This window comes from Erpetoichthys calabaricus, chromosome 18, assembly GCF_900747795.2.
Source record: "Erpetoichthys calabaricus chromosome 18, fErpCal1.3, whole genome shotgun sequence".
Classification (NCBI taxonomy): domain Eukaryota; kingdom Metazoa; phylum Chordata; class Cladistia; order Polypteriformes; family Polypteridae; genus Erpetoichthys; species Erpetoichthys calabaricus.
In genome coordinates, this window is record NC_041411.2 from 57,966,107 (window position 1) to 57,984,440 (window position 18,334).

At 35.3% G+C, this 18,334-nt stretch overlaps 2 protein-coding genes across 2 annotated transcripts in view; one reads left to right on the forward strand and one right to left on the reverse strand.

Annotated features, from left to right (window-relative positions):
- The window catches only part of nuf2 (UF2 component of NDC80 kinetochore complex), an 83,916-nt gene extending 70,731 nt beyond the window's left edge, over window positions 1-13,185 (forward strand). Inside the window, exons 10-14 of the mRNA XM_051921499.1 lie at window positions 5,629-5,766; window positions 8,929-9,069; window positions 9,611-9,786; window positions 9,978-10,113; window positions 11,285-13,185. Of these exons, the coding sequence (XP_051777459.1) occupies window positions 5,629-5,766; window positions 8,929-9,069; window positions 9,611-9,786; window positions 9,978-10,113; window positions 11,285-11,392 (699 nt within the window). The 3' untranslated portion in view covers window positions 11,393-13,185. The remainder of the gene's footprint in view (window positions 1-5,628; window positions 5,767-8,928; window positions 9,070-9,610; window positions 9,787-9,977; window positions 10,114-11,284) is intronic.
- An 866-nt stretch (window positions 13,186-14,051) lies between these two features.
- efcc1 (EF-hand and coiled-coil domain containing 1) overlaps window positions 14,052-18,334 on the reverse strand; it is a 44,606-nt gene continuing 40,323 nt past the window's right edge. The window contains exon 9 of the mRNA XM_051921442.1: window positions 14,052-14,392. The gene's annotated coding sequence lies outside the window, so the exon portion shown is untranslated. The remainder of the gene's footprint in view (window positions 14,393-18,334) is intronic.

The following is an 18,334-nucleotide window of genomic DNA, read 5'->3' on the forward strand; positions in this document are numbered from 1 at the left end:
TCAATTCCCTCATCACCAGAGACTCCCCCCCGGGGTCAGATTACATCATCCACCACAAGCCAAGGATTCACGGTGAGGTTGCTCCATTTATTCTGGGAAATACAAACGCATCTCTTATCTGTTGACCAGTCATCCGCATTCAGGACAGTTGTACACTCGAACTCAAGTTCAATATCATTGCCATTTTCCGTGTTCATTCAGTTGCTATCTGTGTTTTGTGTTCATTATATGTTACTTGGGGCAAGGGAGGGTTTTATATAGTATTGCTCTGTCACGGTATTGCTCTGGTGGAGGGATATACATATATATTCTACATAGTGTTTTGTTGTGTTCCGTTTTATATATTTTCATTTTAACTGGAACAAGTTGTATGATAATGTAATGTATGAATAAAGTGCTGACATTGTTCTTGACAATCTTCAGATGTTTAATAATTGTGAAGTTAATGAATTTAATGCCTCTTTAAAATGTTAGTGATGCAGTTGTAACTGAAGACTTCAGTGTGTGGACATCAGAAGCCACTTGGGGGAGCTCTAGCCTCACCTAAAGGAGGATACACACATCAAATGTGCACATTAACATCATGACGGATACTTGTATATGCGCATAGGACATAGTTTCTTAAGGCTAGTCTTATTTTTTCCTATATCAGGACTTGGACTCTGTCAATTGTTTAATAAATATATTGCATATACTTGCACAAAGTTACATGAATTAGAACATTTTTGGGTTACTAATCAGCTCAATGTGCAAATGTGTAGAATGTGAGAGGAAAAAATGTAATGTGTGATAATTAAACATCCTAACAATTTATTTGTCATTCACACATACAATGATTTTGTGAGCTGATGGTGTTCACACACAATACTCCAATGCCATGTAAAGAGGTGGTGACCCTGATACCCTCAAAGTTAAGTAGAATCTCTGTGACTACCAATGTACATTTTTTTTGCTCTATAAGAAAATATTTTGGTAAATGATACACTTCAATTGTGAAAGGCAATTTGTGCAATAATATGGGCAGGCAATAAAAGAGTGCAGAGCCAGTAGCAAGGAGTAAGGATTTGAAAACTGCACTTCTGTTTTATTTATTTATTTAGTTACCAAAGGTTGCAATAAGGTCACTTTCAACAAGATGATTCTTTTGTGTCATTTCGCATGCCTTATTCATAAGCATACAGCTTTGTGTTCTGCTTTAAAAAAAAGAAAAGAAAAGTGCAGTGTTCTTAAAGCTTAAAATACATGATCATTTCTAATTATATACAATACTCGCTCAAAAAGATTACAACTGTGCCCTAATTGACATAACTTCCTTTCTTTTTAAAGCATGCTTAATTTTTAAATATTTTTCAAATAGCTTCTCTCAGATGACAATCCTTTGCACAATATTGTTAACTTTTTTGTGTTGTTGGCTGCAGTGGTAGTTACACATGAATTTATGAGATTTGCTTGGTTAAGTTGCTGTGATACAGGTCCACACAGGTCTGGTTAATTGTTGGTGTTATGCCATTGTTAGTTTGGCCATTCCCTTTATTTATTTACCAAAGAAGAGTGACATAATAGTTATCATTTTTCTTTTTGTGAACTGAATACGCATCAAAAGCATAGATCATCAATATTCAACAAAGTATAAAAATAACGATTTGCTCTTAGCAAAGCATCTACAAATGGATAAAAAAAGATCATGAATGGCCAGCCCGCTCAGCTTAACTGACAAAGAATGAAGATCAATTGAGTTGCTTAGCCACATACACTAGGTCCTGGAAGTTTTGAATGTGTCCTATGATATGGCAAACAGGCATTCCATTGGACTAAGTGTGTTGATAAATATTGCTTAGGTAAACCCTGTATATCATTGCAAGTGAAGTTTACAGCTATTACAGCATTTAATGTACATTGAGGGCAAGGTCCAATTTTACAATAACAGACTAACCTTTTTTCACTAGTTTTTATAAAAGTTGCTAAAAAGCATTCTAAGTTTGTCCCTTTCATACACCTCCCTGCAACATATTTTCAGTATCATCACATGGCACCTTAAGATCTAAATAAATAAAAATGTGGAAGTAGGAAGTATTTTACCACTGAATGAAAATATTCAGTGCCAAAAAAGTACCAGACAACTAATCATAAAGACTGTAATCAAATTATTACCTATATGAACTGTTACTTGATCTTTTAACATGAAATGAGTTTCATCGGTTCAGTTGTTTAATTGGGTGGCACAGAGCTACTTGTTACTACTTTCCTCACACCACTGCTTGCTAGCATTTTTTTTTGTTAAGATGAGTATGGAAATTAATTTGTCACCCACCTGGTATAAGTAACGTTTCTGGTGAAAAAGTGTTTAATCGGTCTTATTTTACCACAACAGAAATGTAAGCAAAATATATTATTTTTCTGCCCCTAAACTGAAGCACAAACTAACAATTTTTTAAGTTTCCTAGGATTCTTGTTCCAGCATTTGTCACTCATGCCCCTAGTCAAGCAATTAATCAGTAAACAGCAGGGATAGTTAGCAGGTATGAATGAAGCATAGCCAGAACAACTGAATGCCCATACTGAACTTGGTGAATAACATTTATTTACTGTATATAGCACATTTTCATACAAATAGCATAACTTTAGGTGCTCTTCAAGAAGTAGTAGAGAAAGAACAACAAATACAAAATAAATGATAAATAAGTAAAAATAAAAAATAGATCATAAAAATAATAAAACTAATCAAAAGTAAAATGGAAGAGTATATAACTAAAAGAGTATCCTAACTAAAAGTGTTATTACTTACATGCAGTTTAAAAGTCTCTAATAGCTGTAATTGTAAAGTCCAAGTCCTTATTCTATAGTGAGGTAACCAGGGAGGAGTGGAAAACAAAAACTCTAGCTAGTGGTATGCTGAAAAACTATAAACCTCTAGTGCTTTTAGTGCTTTCAGTGCTAAAACACAGCCCAGTCCCACCTGGAAACAAATAAGAGATGCTTCCACGAATTTACATGTCAGCCTACTCCATATCACCCCAATTTTAGTAACTGTACTACCAGAGCAAGTAGGGATACTTCACATGTTCACAAACTCAATTTTAAACAATGTACACTGAACTTCATTTATATGGAATAGAAAGATATCCCCGCCTAACAGATGAAGAAGTGTGGCTTAGTCCAACTTTCAGTTTTACTCCTAGGCAGTGACCATTCATAATTTGGAGCTTTGTAAACAAGCATATGTTACCAAAGCTGCATGCCCAGCCACCAAGGGAAGGTTTTTCTGCGTTTCTTCCATGAATGTTTTAGCTTGTGTGTAAATTTTCAATAAACCTAACACCAGCCCCAATATTAAGCACTTGCTAAAAATCTGGAATCGGGTTATATTTGAATTTGAGAATCTCATTTGCATTTTACAAACTAATCACATGTTGATTTTCAAGAAATGGCAGTGGAAGTGGTATTAAGACTCTTATAAACTTGTATAGTTATGCTTCTTGAATCTTTTTTGCAGTACATTGGCATCTTTTGAGCAGCTTTTTCTAAATTTGACCTCTCACATGAAACATTTATTTCTTTGCATGCTACTCAGAGGTTTTAGTTAAAGCAATAATACTCACTTCCCTTAAAGTGTACCCCATATTACTTAGTTATGAAAAATTAAATTCCATATAGACAAGCAATTTAAAAAACATATCCAGTGTACAATAGCAATCTGCTGTTCTCAGCTAAAATTCTTAAAACGTTAACAAAGTGATTATTGACTATTCTTAATTACTGTAAACCCTCTGACCATTTTTTGCATTTTGATTGACTAGTTAAGTGTGTTTTATTAATTGATTGTGAACATAAATGTCAATGTAAATATTTTAGTTTATCAATCACATTATTTTGAATACTTTATAGACTGGAAAGCAGTGCTTGAAGTGAGCTAGTACTCACCAGTACTTAGTGCCAATAACTTTTCGTAGCATACCGGTTAGTACCAGCACCCTTTGTCAATGTACCACCACAGTGCTCAAAGCTTCAAGGGGCAACTTGGTCTTCATCGAATGTAGATGTATACCAGCTCTCAAAGCTTTAAGGGACATTCTCTTTAGTCAAAAGTAAGAGTGTTGCGATGTCCTAAGTTTTCAAAGGGGAACCTTTGTAGAATATCAGCATCTGTTGTCTGCACTCAAAGCCACAAGGGTGACTGATTCCAGACCCAGCCCCCCAACGCAACCCCCCATCAAATAGTATTCTATCACCATATACAGTCTACTGCCAGTAATTTGGTTGCACTTCAAGCACTTTCTGAAAGTATGTCGTAGTGATACATTGAAGCCAATTAAACTTATTTTTAAAGGACAAAATAGTGGTCTTGTCATACCAAACTTGGAAAATATTTGAGATGTTCCTAAATATAATGCTAAGCAATTTAAACTGCCTTTATCAGGACAGAATTACAAATATGTAAGTTACATAAATACCTTAGAAAATAGCAAAAAAATTTAAAGGTATTCATCATTGCGCACAGTGTAATTGATAATACTACTACTTAATATTCTTAATGTGTGCTAGAAACCTTGCCTTTGTTAGAGACATTATAGCAATGGGCAATTTTGCTCCACTTCTATCACTTCTTTTTTTGGTGATTCCTTGGTAACAGGCAACTTGGTGGATAGCAGCATTGTCCTAAAAATGCAACTTTCCACAATAAGAAACACAAAATTTCATAAGGAGTTATTTTGGTAATATTTTAAACCCAGACAAACCAGATTCTATAATCCACACATTGATTAAGATTTATTTATTTATTTCTTTGATATTTTAGATTAGTGTTTGGAAGAAGTGTCTAACAATGTGCCAAGGAAGTTCATACTGCCATTGTTTAAACAACACTGAGCCTCTAAGCAGGATTATTACAGACAATCTCTCTGGGTTATGACAAAAGTATTCATGTCTTTGATGGCATACAGCATTTTTTACTTTTCCAAAATTTCAAACATGGTTGTGTGCCATGTACTAATTAATTATAAATTTAAAAATAAGAATAAAAATATGGGGGGGGGGGGGGGGGGGTGCCAAGATTATGACCACACCTAAAGGACATCAGTAGCTGCAGTCTGTGGCCCATAAGGAACTGTTAAGGCTACAAGCTGTGTTTGTTTAGGGCCTGTACACATCTTTGGTCTAAAATCAAACAGGCAATGTAATTGGTGACATCACTAACAAAAGTAATTAGCTGATTTTGACTGTACTGTTGCAGAAGAATTTAGGGAACATTGTAACAAGTGCAGTTTCTATCTCCATTGTTTCTTCCATAAAGCAACCTCCTTGATCATATGAAATATCTGATATTCACATGTCCATTAAGTAAATTCATTACCACCACCACTAGTTTTAACTTTTACTCTTTTTTATATTCTTTTTTTTTTGTTGTTGTTGCTATTCAACATTGTTATAGTTTTCAATACATCCAGTTGTAGGGTTTATCTTAACATGACAATATTGTGGACATTTTTTTCTGCCCTCTTGACCATTTTAAATAAACCATTTATAAGATAGACCAGTTTTTGCTACTGTCAGACTTTTTGTCCTGGTTCAAAAGATATATGATTCCGTTCTTAAAACTAATATTGTGTTTTTTCCCCCTCATTTTTACAGAGCTTCTTAAAAGTACAGTTGGCTACACTTGATGAGGAGCAGGCAAAACTTAAATCGCAGATTGTGGAATCTCCAGAAGAGATCAAGAATGATTTTGAAAAGATGAAGGAGACGGTGAAAAAGATTAAACAGTCGAAGGTAAAAGCTTGTTTTACAGTTATAATTGTAGTTACTGAGTTATTTCATTGTTAAGGTAAAATCTATCTATCTGTCTGTCTGTCTGCACAGAGTTGTGCTCATAAGTTTACATACCCTGACATTTATGTGAATTTGTAAGCTGTATAACACACTATAAAGAAAAGGTGACTGATCAGGCAAAAGACATTTAATTTACCTTTAGTTGAATCCAGGTTAAACTATAAGGCATCACAGTACAGCACAACCATTGAATATAACATAAGAAAATAATGAGATGGTCCCTGTTCAACAGTTTGCATACTCTTGGTTCTTAATACTGTTTATTGCCCCCTTTAGCATCAGTGATGGCATGCAGTCTTTTGTGATAGTTGAGGATGAGGTCCTTGATTTTCATAGGTAATAGAGCTGCCCATTCTTCTTGGTGAAAAGCCTCCAGGTCCTGTAAATTCTTGGGTTGCCTTGTATGAACTGCACATTTGAGATCTCCCCAAAGTTGCTCAATGAAATTGAGGTCAAGAGACTGTGATGGCCTCTTCATCACCTTCACTTTTTTCTGCTGTAGCCACCAATGGGCGACTTGGCCTTGTGTTTCGGATCACCGACATGTTGAAAGATCCAAGTGCGACCTATGTGCAGCATCTGGACTGATGAATGCAAGTTGTCCTCCATTATTTTCCGGTAACATGCTGCATTCATCTTGCCGTCAATTTTCACCTAAGTTACCATTTGCCGCTGTAGTTCACACACACACCCAACCCCCCCCCCCCCCCCCACCCCAAACATCAGAAATCCAACTCCGTGCTTCACAGTAGGGATGGTTTACTTTTCATCACCCGCCCTAATTAAAAGGAAAGCTTTCTGCATGATTACTTTCATTTTCCAAGCAATGGCATATATTTCACAAATTCTGCCGGGTATGTGAACTTATGAGCACGACTGTATGTATAATTTTATTTTTTGGTGAATGTTTTATCGTGTTATTAGACCACATACACCTAACACAAAAGGTATCAACTAATGTCATGGGATCTTAACTGGGGATAGGAAGCAATGTCAAAATCAGTTATACAAATGTTACACATAACCTCTTACTTATTTCACTGTCCATACAGTGAGTCCTTTTACCCTCTGTATTCAACCCTAGGGACTTCTTTAACACTGGGACTGTCTTTACTTCCAAATCTTTACTTTAACCCAGTTTACCACCTTAAAGTACTACAGCTAGAAAGTAAGACATGGATAATGACATTAAGCTTTTATTTAAAAATTGTATACTTTTTTCATCAAAAGAAACAGCAAATACAAATAATGCAAAGAATTATACAACCGGAAAATTGAAAAAATAAAAGAAAATTGTTGGTGGAGAGAGTTCAATGAAAATGTCTGTAGCAGCAACAAATAGAAAGCTCCGTGAAATTGTCTCCTTGTAAGTGTCCTTTTTTGTAACTGAGCTTAGGCCTTTACAAAAGTGTCAGAAAAGCAGCAACTGAACTTCAAGAACGTTTTAGAAAAAATGACTAATAAAAAGGCAGTCACTCTCCCCCTTCGCTTCTCAGACACATTGAACACCTAGATTACTTGTTTTCATCTCCTCTAACAGAGCGCATTATGACATTTTTCAGTTTTCTAAAAACACATACAGTAACCTGTATTTAATTATCTGTATTGGCAAGGTTTTTTTTCTATGGCAATCAAGAGCTGCACTTTCTAACTACCTCCTACTTTTCAGTTGTCCCCAAATATACTGCACTCATGCTCACTTTACACTTTCAAGCTTAAGGCATATCACCTAAAATCAGCTATATAGGTTAAAGTATCTTCCATACAGTGGAAAATTAGAAAAAACTTTTTGATTTCTTTATGCTTTAAATTATTCATAAAACAAGTTGACGTGCTTGTTTTGTTTCTTCTTATTACTTTGCTTATTTTTTTCTCATTTTAAGATTCACTGCATATAAGTACATTTATTTTGAACACATTGTTATATTGTCATTGTCATATGTGCTATAATGGCATTGTTGTATGAAAGCCAAACCAGTTGCATCAGCCAGCTATGTGTGCCACAGAAAGGAGAAAATAAATCTGATAAAAACTACAGTACTCTTTGATCTTTGTAATATGCAGTTAGAAGTTAAATTAATATTGCTGGCATCATCAGTCAAATTTCCATTATGTGCTAATTGACCACTTGACTAGATTGGTATGCAGCACATATTACAGCATGAATTTTAAATCCTCAGATTGCTTTTATAGTGGTCCAGAGTGGAAGATTTTATGAGCTAAAATAGGTATAAGCAGGAATTGGAAACATCAGTCCAGTGGTGAAACATGCAGCATATGTAGATAAGCACACTTTGTATACATCATACTGCATACATAACAGTATTGTATTATATTTGTGTCTAATGAGGTGTCTGATACCACAGGTTTACTATTTGTTGAAGTCTGCTGGTAAACCAATATATAACAATGTTACATAAAAATAAAATGTAAAAGTCAAGTTATTTTTTGATGATAATTAAACAGTGCAATACATTTAATTGCATTCTTTAATGTATTAATGAGCCCCTGGTTTGTTATTTTAATAACATCTGTAAAGTGTTTCATGTTGTTTTGTTTAATTTAGAGATTTCTATATTCTCTCATTCTCATCTCTGCATTCTGTACAACTGAATATATAAGAAATGTAATTTTCCGACTAGAAGCATGGTATTGTTTTCTATGCAAATTTTAATTTAAAACAAACAGTAGGTCCATGCAGCCAAAATAAAAACCTTTTTATGTGCAACATTGATTATGCTCTACTTTGTACACTCAGTTACCTTTCAGTTTTAATTTTCCAACCATTCAAACAATGCAGGTAGTATAATTTATTAAATGAAATGACACTGTCATCCTAAAATTAAAACCAAGCCCTGAATGTGAACTATTATTGAACTTTAATGAAAAGACATTTATTATTGTTCCATTCCTTATGTATTAATTATTGACAGACAGAGATTCATTTTGACAGAAGATACAGCAAGTAGTTATCTACGACAATCTGTACTTCACTTGAGACTTTCTATCAGACTTTGATCATCTTATGTATCATTAACAAAGAAAATGCCACATAGTGTTTCATTTTTGGATTGATTCTAATTGCATTTTCTGTTTTAATAGGATCAATCAAATGTTGCATTGGTTGAATATCAAAACAAGTTACAAACTACCAATTTGTGCAAGCAAGAATTTATGGGCTTTTGCAGATTCCTGCTGGATTTGCAGGTTGAAATGGATAAATGCAATAGTTCACTGACTGAGGTGGGTATACAAGTGGAAATTAAAACCCATATGATGTTGTAATTTACATAATTGTCTTAATAAAGTTAGAATATAATATTTAAGGAGATACTTAACTTCCTTCACTCCACTGCCGCCAATGACATGTCTTTACTGTTGATAATGCCACAACAAAAAGTTGGTCATTTTGGCCTAACAGCATCAGTGTAACTGTGATCAGATTGCTAGCACAGACTACTGCTTGTATATGTCATGAAAAAGTTTAGCTATTTTCGTAGATCTAATAAACAATTATTTTTGTTGTTAATCAGTCTCTAATGTATCTGAATCCTATCTTCAGTAATGACTCTTTAATATTGATGTAAATGTTTTCAGGAAAAAATGTTTTGTGTAGCTAGCGCTTGGTTGGCTTTGGCCATAATTGCTGTGATTTGGTTGGCTATTTCTAAATTTGCCTAAGGTCCGAACAGTTCAGTCCAACCTACAGGTCTTCATAGATCAAAGTAATATCTATCTGGTAATATCTGTTAAGGTTTCTAATTTTAAATATTTCTTTGCTCAGATTCGCAGTCTAAAAGAGCTTCTTGAGAAGCAGAAAAAGGAGATAAAGAATCTGAGCAATAAGGATGCTTGTCTAAAGAGATCATTACACAAGAAAAGGGATCAAAAGACTAAACATAAAATTAAACTACAGAAGAAGCAAGAAACACATGAGCAGTATGAGCAATGTTTGCTCAGGTAAATGCAACATCTCTGTTAGTTACTCAAATACTACAAAACAACTTTTGGTTTACGTATTTTAAGTTTGTTATTTCATTCAATATTGTAATGTTTTTACCTTTGCTTGTGAGAGTGTTCAGTGTAATAAGTGCTACATAAAATAAACATTAGTTTATTGACAATTGCATTCTTAAATATATTAATTGTAGTGACATCAATGCTGGTTATCAGAAGAAAGAAAAATTGTTAAAAATAATGGAAGATATGGAAAAAGAAATCAGAGATATTAAATTAAAAAAAGAGAATACATCAGAAAAATGCAACAATGATATTTCTAAATGCCAGGTATGGTATAGCAATAATTAACATTATCGTGTTATTATATTTTGTTAACTTTAATTTTCCATTAGAGTCTGGATAACTAGAGCTAAGCCTGCCAGAACTGTGTTCAGCGTTATACTAGTATTATACTATTTACAGGGCACATTCATGTATAGGCCCACTCACCTTGGAGGAATACAGATCCCTCAGTCAGTCCAACACACATCTGTGGGTAATGGGAGGAAACCCGGTATACCTGGAGAACACCCTCATGGTAGCGGTTAAAACTCATGTGCCTAGATCTGTCCACTTTCTGTATTTAATTATCTCATGTTTTTCACGTTATAATTTTACACAGAGGTAGCTTGCCTGTTTGCATAAAAAGAAGCAGTTATAGTTAATATAATCGCAGTAACCTTCAACTGGGGGAAGAATATGTATAAGCATTTCTTCTAACACTTCCATTTACCTTATGGACAAGATGTGCCAAGAAATGTGATAAGTGATCTCTTTTGTTTCCGCAAAGTTTGGTAAGGTAAAGTACCAGTGTATCATTCTCTCTCGAATGGCTGTGCATACATACCATGTAAACACAGTGAAGGACTGTAGTCTTACTGACACTAAATATCTCTCTCACAGCTCTATAGTCTGTGCAGGAAGTCGGCTTGTATAAAGTTATGGGAACATTATCAATAACAACAGTTTATTTCTTGTTTAGTTCAAAATCACACAATGGATGCCTTAGTGGGTCAATTATGTTCTGAACCTTACATCCTTCATCCTCACATCCTATTGACTTGGCCTCTAGGGCACAAAGTTTTTGAGAAACTGACAGAATTAATACAGTGGCTGTTGTGTGCCTTTATATATTTATGAATATTCAGTTTTCAGTTGTCTTCCACTGTTTTAAGTGTGTAGAATGTCATCTTGTCTGCAGTGAAATCTGTACTTTAGTTGCTTTTTGCTGTCTAGGAACTTACGTTATTGCCAATGGATTTAATCACAAACTGGGATTACACATTACAGCTTTTTTTCCCCAAAAGACTACAAATAATTATTATTAGAAGTTCTAAAAATACAACCCTACATTGAAGCCATTGAATTATTTGTCACTGTTTTGTTTCATATCATTAACCCCATATCTTATACAAATCCCATTTTTGTGATTCTTGTTTTTTTTTCTTTCTATTTGAAGTTGATGTATACATTTTTAATGGACAAGCTGGACACTGCCCATGAATGCTTTTCAAACATAAAGCAAAAACGGAAGCGCCAACTAGATGATTTACTCAGCCTTCTGTAAATTATGTAATTTCTGAAATTTCTTTGTGTGCTGTTGTATATTGTTAAATTAATCTGTCTTGTAAACTTTGTTGTTCTCTTTTCATTTGAGTTTTTGTATTTTTGTTTTTTGGTAATTACATTTTGCTATTTCCAAGAAGCTATTTCTGATGTGCTAACATTGATGAACAAACAGATTAAATGATATAACATCTGACATAAATAACAAATGTATTAATGATGTGTGTGTTTCACAGAACCTGTTCAGAGCACATTCATTTAGCATCAGTGACTTTTCAGTTCTAGTTTTTGAGTTAGAAGAGATGAATAAAGAGACCTTTTTCAATGTATAATTGTGCTATATTCCTTTGCAATGGTATGCGTAAGTCCTGCTATGATACTCCGCGGGTATCTAATTAAAGTGATTTCTTTCTAGGTTCATGGCTTTGAACAAATGACTTTAATATTCATATAGATTTACCTGTATATTGGCTTTATTATTATTTCTTAATTTTCCCATTGGAAGGTTTCAATCTCACTAATTTGTGTTTTTAGAAGCTGGCCTACTATACAGGTATAGGTTTTCCTAATAGTACAAACAAGTGGCACTGTTTACGAGGAAGCTATAATTGAAAAATACAGTATTTTGCTGGGTCAGAAAAGTTTCACTTTTTATTTGTGATTGAAAGCAAAATTGTTCTTGGCATTTGCAAACTTCACAGGTAGGACATTTGTGTCTTTTGTTTTGTTTAGTTTTGTTATTTGTGCCTTTAACTTTGCATTTGCAGTAAAACTTGTTATTGTATATGTAAAATAAAGAACTTAAACTAGTTGCAAAGCCTGTTGTGATGTATAAATTTGTTTTTGTTTAGAAATTGCCACAGTATTTTGGGTTGCTTGGCATAACTAGTGTTTCCTTTTGTCATTGATAAATGATCGTATATAATGTCTTTTATTCTTTTTCCACTTATATTCTTGCCCGTTGTCCAAGATCTTTGACTGTAAAATCAAAGGACGTCTTTTCAATCCCCGGCACTCAATCACTGAGAAGCCTTGAGCAAGTTCCTTAGGCAGCTAGTGCAATAATTTTAGAAATAATGTAAGTCACTCCATAGTGTGTCTGTATTTAAACATTACTTTAGAAGTGTGGCATTGTGGTGTACTGGTTATTTGTGGACCAGTGACTTTCTGTTTACTAATTCCCTCTAGTTTTGCATAGAATTCCTCATTATATTTTTGTTTCATCCCACACACTAACAATGTGCACCTTATGTGATTTGGAATCTCATTTGGCCTAGAGCATTGAGTGCTGGTGTTTGACTTTGTCCTGTCCAGAGTTGATTATAGTCTCTTGGCCAATTCTGTGGGTTATAACCTTAGAAAATAGGAATAGGTCAGGATAAATGTGTCATTTAAATAAAATCTAATAGGAAGATATTGGTCATGAGTTCTTGCAGACTACTTAACACTTTAGAATTTTCATAATTCTTTTAAAAAGTGATGATTTATGACGCCCTTTTGCTCCTGAAATCCATTTGTTTAATGCAATAGAATATGTTCTATGGCTTTTTACATTAACAAATGTTGACAAAATAGAACATAAGAAAACAAGGAAAAAAGATAAATAACCTAATTATTGTACTTAAGTATAGTTGTATTAATATTAGTAGCCTTTTACTACAAATGTATGGTCAAAAAATGACCTAAGAAATAATGCACCATTCATGACTTACACAGTAACTTATTTCTCCCTCCTTTTTTTGTATTTTTTTTTTTGTAACTGAGCAGCAATAAAATAATGTTTAATGTTTTCAAGTTGGACTATTCATATACTTTATTTTTTTTTTTTTTACTTTTGTTGGTTGTCCAGGCATTGTATGCCATCATTGTTAATTTTGCAGTTGCTGACCAGCTTTATGTCATACTGTGTGTGCAGTGTGTCTAAAATCTGTGGCAGAATATCCATCCCATCTGGCACAAATATGCTACCCATCCTCTCTCTGTTTAGGTTCGGTCCTTCTGGTGCCTCAGCTTCCAAGTTTGTGTAGTAACTGCTTAATGTCCTTCTCTTCTGCCTGTGTATGACTTTGATGGGCTTCAGTGGCTTCGGTTCCAGCACCTCATTAGCAACATTTAGATGAAAAGTAACTGGGAGCGTCTTGGCAGATCTCAGACTGTAATGGAGTAAAATGAGCAGGAGAAGAAAAGCTAAGAAAAGGCAGAAATCCATGAACAACTGCAGAAAACACCAGGTGCTTGAGCACTTAGAGAACATATCTTGATCAAGATTTACAATGGATATGCCATTAAGGGCAACAGGGTTGCTGCATGTTACCTCCATACTGAAGGTGGTTGCCTGTACTTCAAGCCACCTTTTTAGGTACGCAATGTCGCAGCTACAGTCCCACTGATTGTGGGATAGGTTGAAGAACCTGAGGCTGTCAAGTGTGTCAAGTGACCCAAGAGGCACAGTGGTCAAATGGTTTTCCTGAAGCAAAAGTTCTGATGTTTGTGGGTGCAGCTTTGGCATATCTGTCAGGTGCCTGGCACTACAATTGACTCGAAAGCCTCCGAGAGGAAGTTGTGAGCAGTGACATAGGAGTGGACAAGGCTGTGCCCCACATACAGTGTGGGAAATGAAGAGGAGTACTGCTAAGCCCATGAAAAGCGCCATTCTGCAAAATGCCAGCAATACTGTCACTTAAAAAAGCAGGTTAGAGTAAGCCGTTTGGCTTATACAGACTTGCAGAGTTTTAAGTATTTCTGTCTCAGTCAGCAGGTTGCAGTATAGTCACTCCTTGATGTTAGTAAATTAAAATAAAAATTGTCTTCTGGAGTCCACAACATCTCAGGACTTTCCTTTTGATTGCAATTTCAGTTAGCCCAGCTTTCCCTTTCAAATGTTTAATGTGACCCCAAACATATTTTCCAACAATAAACTCCAGCTATATAACAAACAGAGGTTTTTCTCTCTTTAATCAATTTGCTTTCTCCCTTTGATTGTAGTATTTCTCCCACTTCCCTGAAAAAAGGAAAAAAAATACAGGAATTAGCAGTATCTCTCTTTCATTGATGTTATGGTGACCAGAACTGCAGTCAGTACTTTAAGAGAAGTCTTTTTCAAATGCTTTTTGCACCACATATACCATGAATCTGAACGTATAGCCAGCATTTTGCTTTAAAACCATCAACATTTCTGCATTCAGCCACAGTTCCAGTATAACTCCTTAGGACATTTTCAAATAGGGCTATTTTTATTTTATATAAGGATCTTATGTTTCTGCTTCACCTCACCATCCATTCCATTACACTTCCTGATATGAGAGTTCATCTACTATTTTATCTGCTTGCTAGCACTTAATGCCAAGTTTTCTCATAATAGTATTAAGTTCCTCAACAACATTTTCTGCTCTTGCTAATGTTTGTATAGCAGATTTCACATTCATCACTTTTGTCAAATTAAGCAGCACTGTGAGAATGTACTGTATATGTTTTCCACAGAAGCATCAGGTGAAAGGCTGAAATCAGCCAAAACTGGTGTGCATTCTCATTGTATTATTATTATTATTATTGTTGTTGTTGTTGTTTTTGTTATTAGACATTCATAAATGAAAATACTACAAAATAAAATTGGTGTACAAAATGCATAAGTTTTTGTAAGCTTTTCATTTTTATTAAACAATAAATTTTCTTAAATATTATAAAATATTTGAACTGCAGTTGCATGAGATGTGGAAGTAAGAATTTCACTGAACTCTCTGCATGTGACAATAATGACCAAATCTATCCAAAATTATATTTTTAACTTCTGAGTTAACATTAAACATTACTCCAATAAAAGCCCTTTAGCTGCGGGTTCTGGAAAGAATTAATAATGTTTTACTTTCCTTTTAAGAAAAATGAGAATGTTAACACTTTGCATGAAGTTGCGACAATATCGCCTTCACTCACCTGGTACAGACGTAGCAGGGACAGGCATCTGATTGGACCAGAAAAGCAAGCATTAGGAATTAGCCAGCTACCTCTCTCCCCCATGCTAGAGGACTGCTGTTAAAAGCAATGCAAAATCCACTACTGTACAATACCTTTTTGCTGAATCAGTATCAGTGAAAGGAGTTTCAATATTTCGAGCTCTTCTTCACATATCCAAGGCTAGCAAAAGCTGCTGTTTGAACTGTTCCAATAAGATAAGTTTGTGCATTGTTGGTCTCAATAGAATTTCATTTGAAAACAAGACTGGATTAAGAACCGCACTTGTGAAACAATTCTGTGATTCACCATATTTGTCTGTGGATGAGACTCCCTAAATTAAATGTTTATGAAACAAGTAACCTGCAGTCTTGGCCCACATTCATGTGCAGTGATGTCTGTTGTTGTCACACATCATTATATAGACAGTAAATAACAGTTTTGCCAACATGCAGTCAGGCTGGCATGTTATACATTAGTTCCAGCTTTTCAATTAGATTTTTAAATTCACGGCTTTCAGGCAAAGATACAGTATTTTCTTTTGCCTTTGTGTTTTATTTCAGTCATACAGGATTGTGTATTGTATTAGCAGTATTTTGGATCTTGAAATCTGATGTAACGAAATTGTCTCATCCATAATAAAAATATCTATTTAATAAGAAATAGCACTGTAACTTTGCATTGGTGTTTGCTACTAAATTTTCTTCTTTTTTTTCTTTTCCGGATAAAAGACATTTGTTCATTGTGGGCAAAAACTAGAGTAGACTTGATTATCAAGAATACAAAAATCCTAATAAATTGCATTTATAGAGCACCATTCACAAACCCAAGGTTGCTTTACATACAGATTTTCTTTTTTAATTTTACACAGAAGACAAAAGTTCATAGAAGAGGAAAGTTTTCAGTTGAGATTTAAAGGTGGAGAAAGAGGAGCAATCTCAGAGAGACTGAGGAAGAGAGTTTCAGAACTGAGGGGCCATAACATTGAAGGACATGTCTCCCAGGGTGGAGAGTCTGGTGCGTGGGACAGTAAGGAGACTTCTGCTCGAGGACCTGAGAGAGCGACAAGGAGTGTATGGAGCTAGGAGCTGAGTGAGGTAGAGGAGGGCAAGGTTATGTAGGGTTTTGACGGTGAGAAGCAGAATCTTCAATTTAATCATTGGTGGAACCAGTAACCAGTGAAGTTAGGAGAGAACAGGGGAGATGTGAGCAAAATGCTTTGTATGGGTGAGGACTCTAGCTGCGGAGTTCTGAATATACTGTAGCTTCTGTATAGATTTTGCAGGGAGGTCGATGAAGAAGGAATTACAGTAATCAATACGAGACATTATGAAACAATGAACCAGAGTTTGAGCATCAGACAAGGACAGAAATGGATGGAGGCGGGCAATGTTGCGAAGATGACAGAATGAAATTTTGGAAAGAGACTTAATGTGTAGCTCAAAATTAAGTGATGAATCAAAACAAAACACCAAGGTTTTTGACAACAGGAGCAGGTTTGACAAGTGTACCATCAATAGAAACAGAGAAATTGGATTCCTTAGAAAACTGGGAGTTTAGGACTGCCAGTAACACTTCAGCTTTATTGGCATTAAGTTTGAGAAAGTTATTTTCCATCCATAGCTTAAGATCAGTGATGCAGTCAGTGAGTGTGCTGGGAGGTGAATCTATAGGGGAGTCTATACTAAGATATAACTGTATATCGTCTGCATAACAGTAGAAGTTAAGGCCATGTCTGCAAATAATCTGACCCAAAGGAAAGATATAAAGTAGAAAGAGTAATGGCCAAGGACTGAACCCTGAGGGACACCACATGACACAGGTGAGGTGAAGGATTTATATCGGCCGAGTGTGACAAACTGTTACCTATTAGAAAGATTTGATGTGAGCCTTTGAAGGGCTAAGCCAGAGATCCCTACAGTGGAGAGACGTGAGGGGAGGATTTCATGATTAACAGTGTGTGGAAGATGAATGTTCTCTTTGTTCCCTTGTACTAATCCATGTCTGAGAAGTTAAGCAGAAGTAAGCTTTACGAAATCATACATTATGTAAATGCTTTGATGAGCAAACAGAAAAATATTTGTCCAAGGGACTCAAGGTCTAAGCATTCCTCACATGAGTCTGCCTTATCCCGTTTCCTCTTACCATGAAAAGCCTGCGCCTGCCTACTTTATTATTTTTCTCTTTGTAGCTGCAAGCCACCAATATCTTTGCTGCAAAGCTTAAAAACTTCGGTCAAGGACACGGTGTACTTTGAGAGGGCTAAGCAGATCATTGTTTTAGAAATGAAGCTGCTTAAAACCTCAACCTTGAGAGATGACTGGAATGATATTAAATCACGCGTTCTAGGGGTATAAAACTTTGCCCCACTCGACAGACGGGGTTCAGAAGAGCCCTGACGCTGTCAAGTAATATTGATTGCCTGCTTTCTGAAACTCTGCTCACTGTGACGCTAAAGAATAAAGCTGCTATATAACCACACCTGCTGTCTTGTCTGAGTCTTCGTCCACAAGTGTCAAATGCTGCACTTAAGTCAAGAAGGAGGAGAATATTAAGTGAACTGCAATCTGCAGACCGGAGAAGATCATTAACTACACAGAGAAGAGCTGTCTCGGTGCTGTGCTGTGTGTGAAAGCCAGACTGAAAAGGCTCATAGAGTGTATTATCTACAAGAAAAGCATGGAGTTGTGTGGCAACCATGCAATCCATCACCTTAGCCAAAAAAGGGAGATTACAGATAAGCCTGTAACTGGGGAGAAAGGAAGGATCCAGGTCAGGTTTTTAAGGATTGGGGTAACTCCCCATATAAAGCAACCATTCCGGTGAACAAAGTTACCCTGCTCAACTTCCAAAAAAATTAATAGACATAAATAAGAAATAGCCCTACAATGCATGACTGAACTGGATTATGATTACGAGTATTTGAAAATAGTGGAGAGACTGCTGTACACTGACCTTATTAAAAACACCATAAAAGACTTCTTTCCAATAAGTT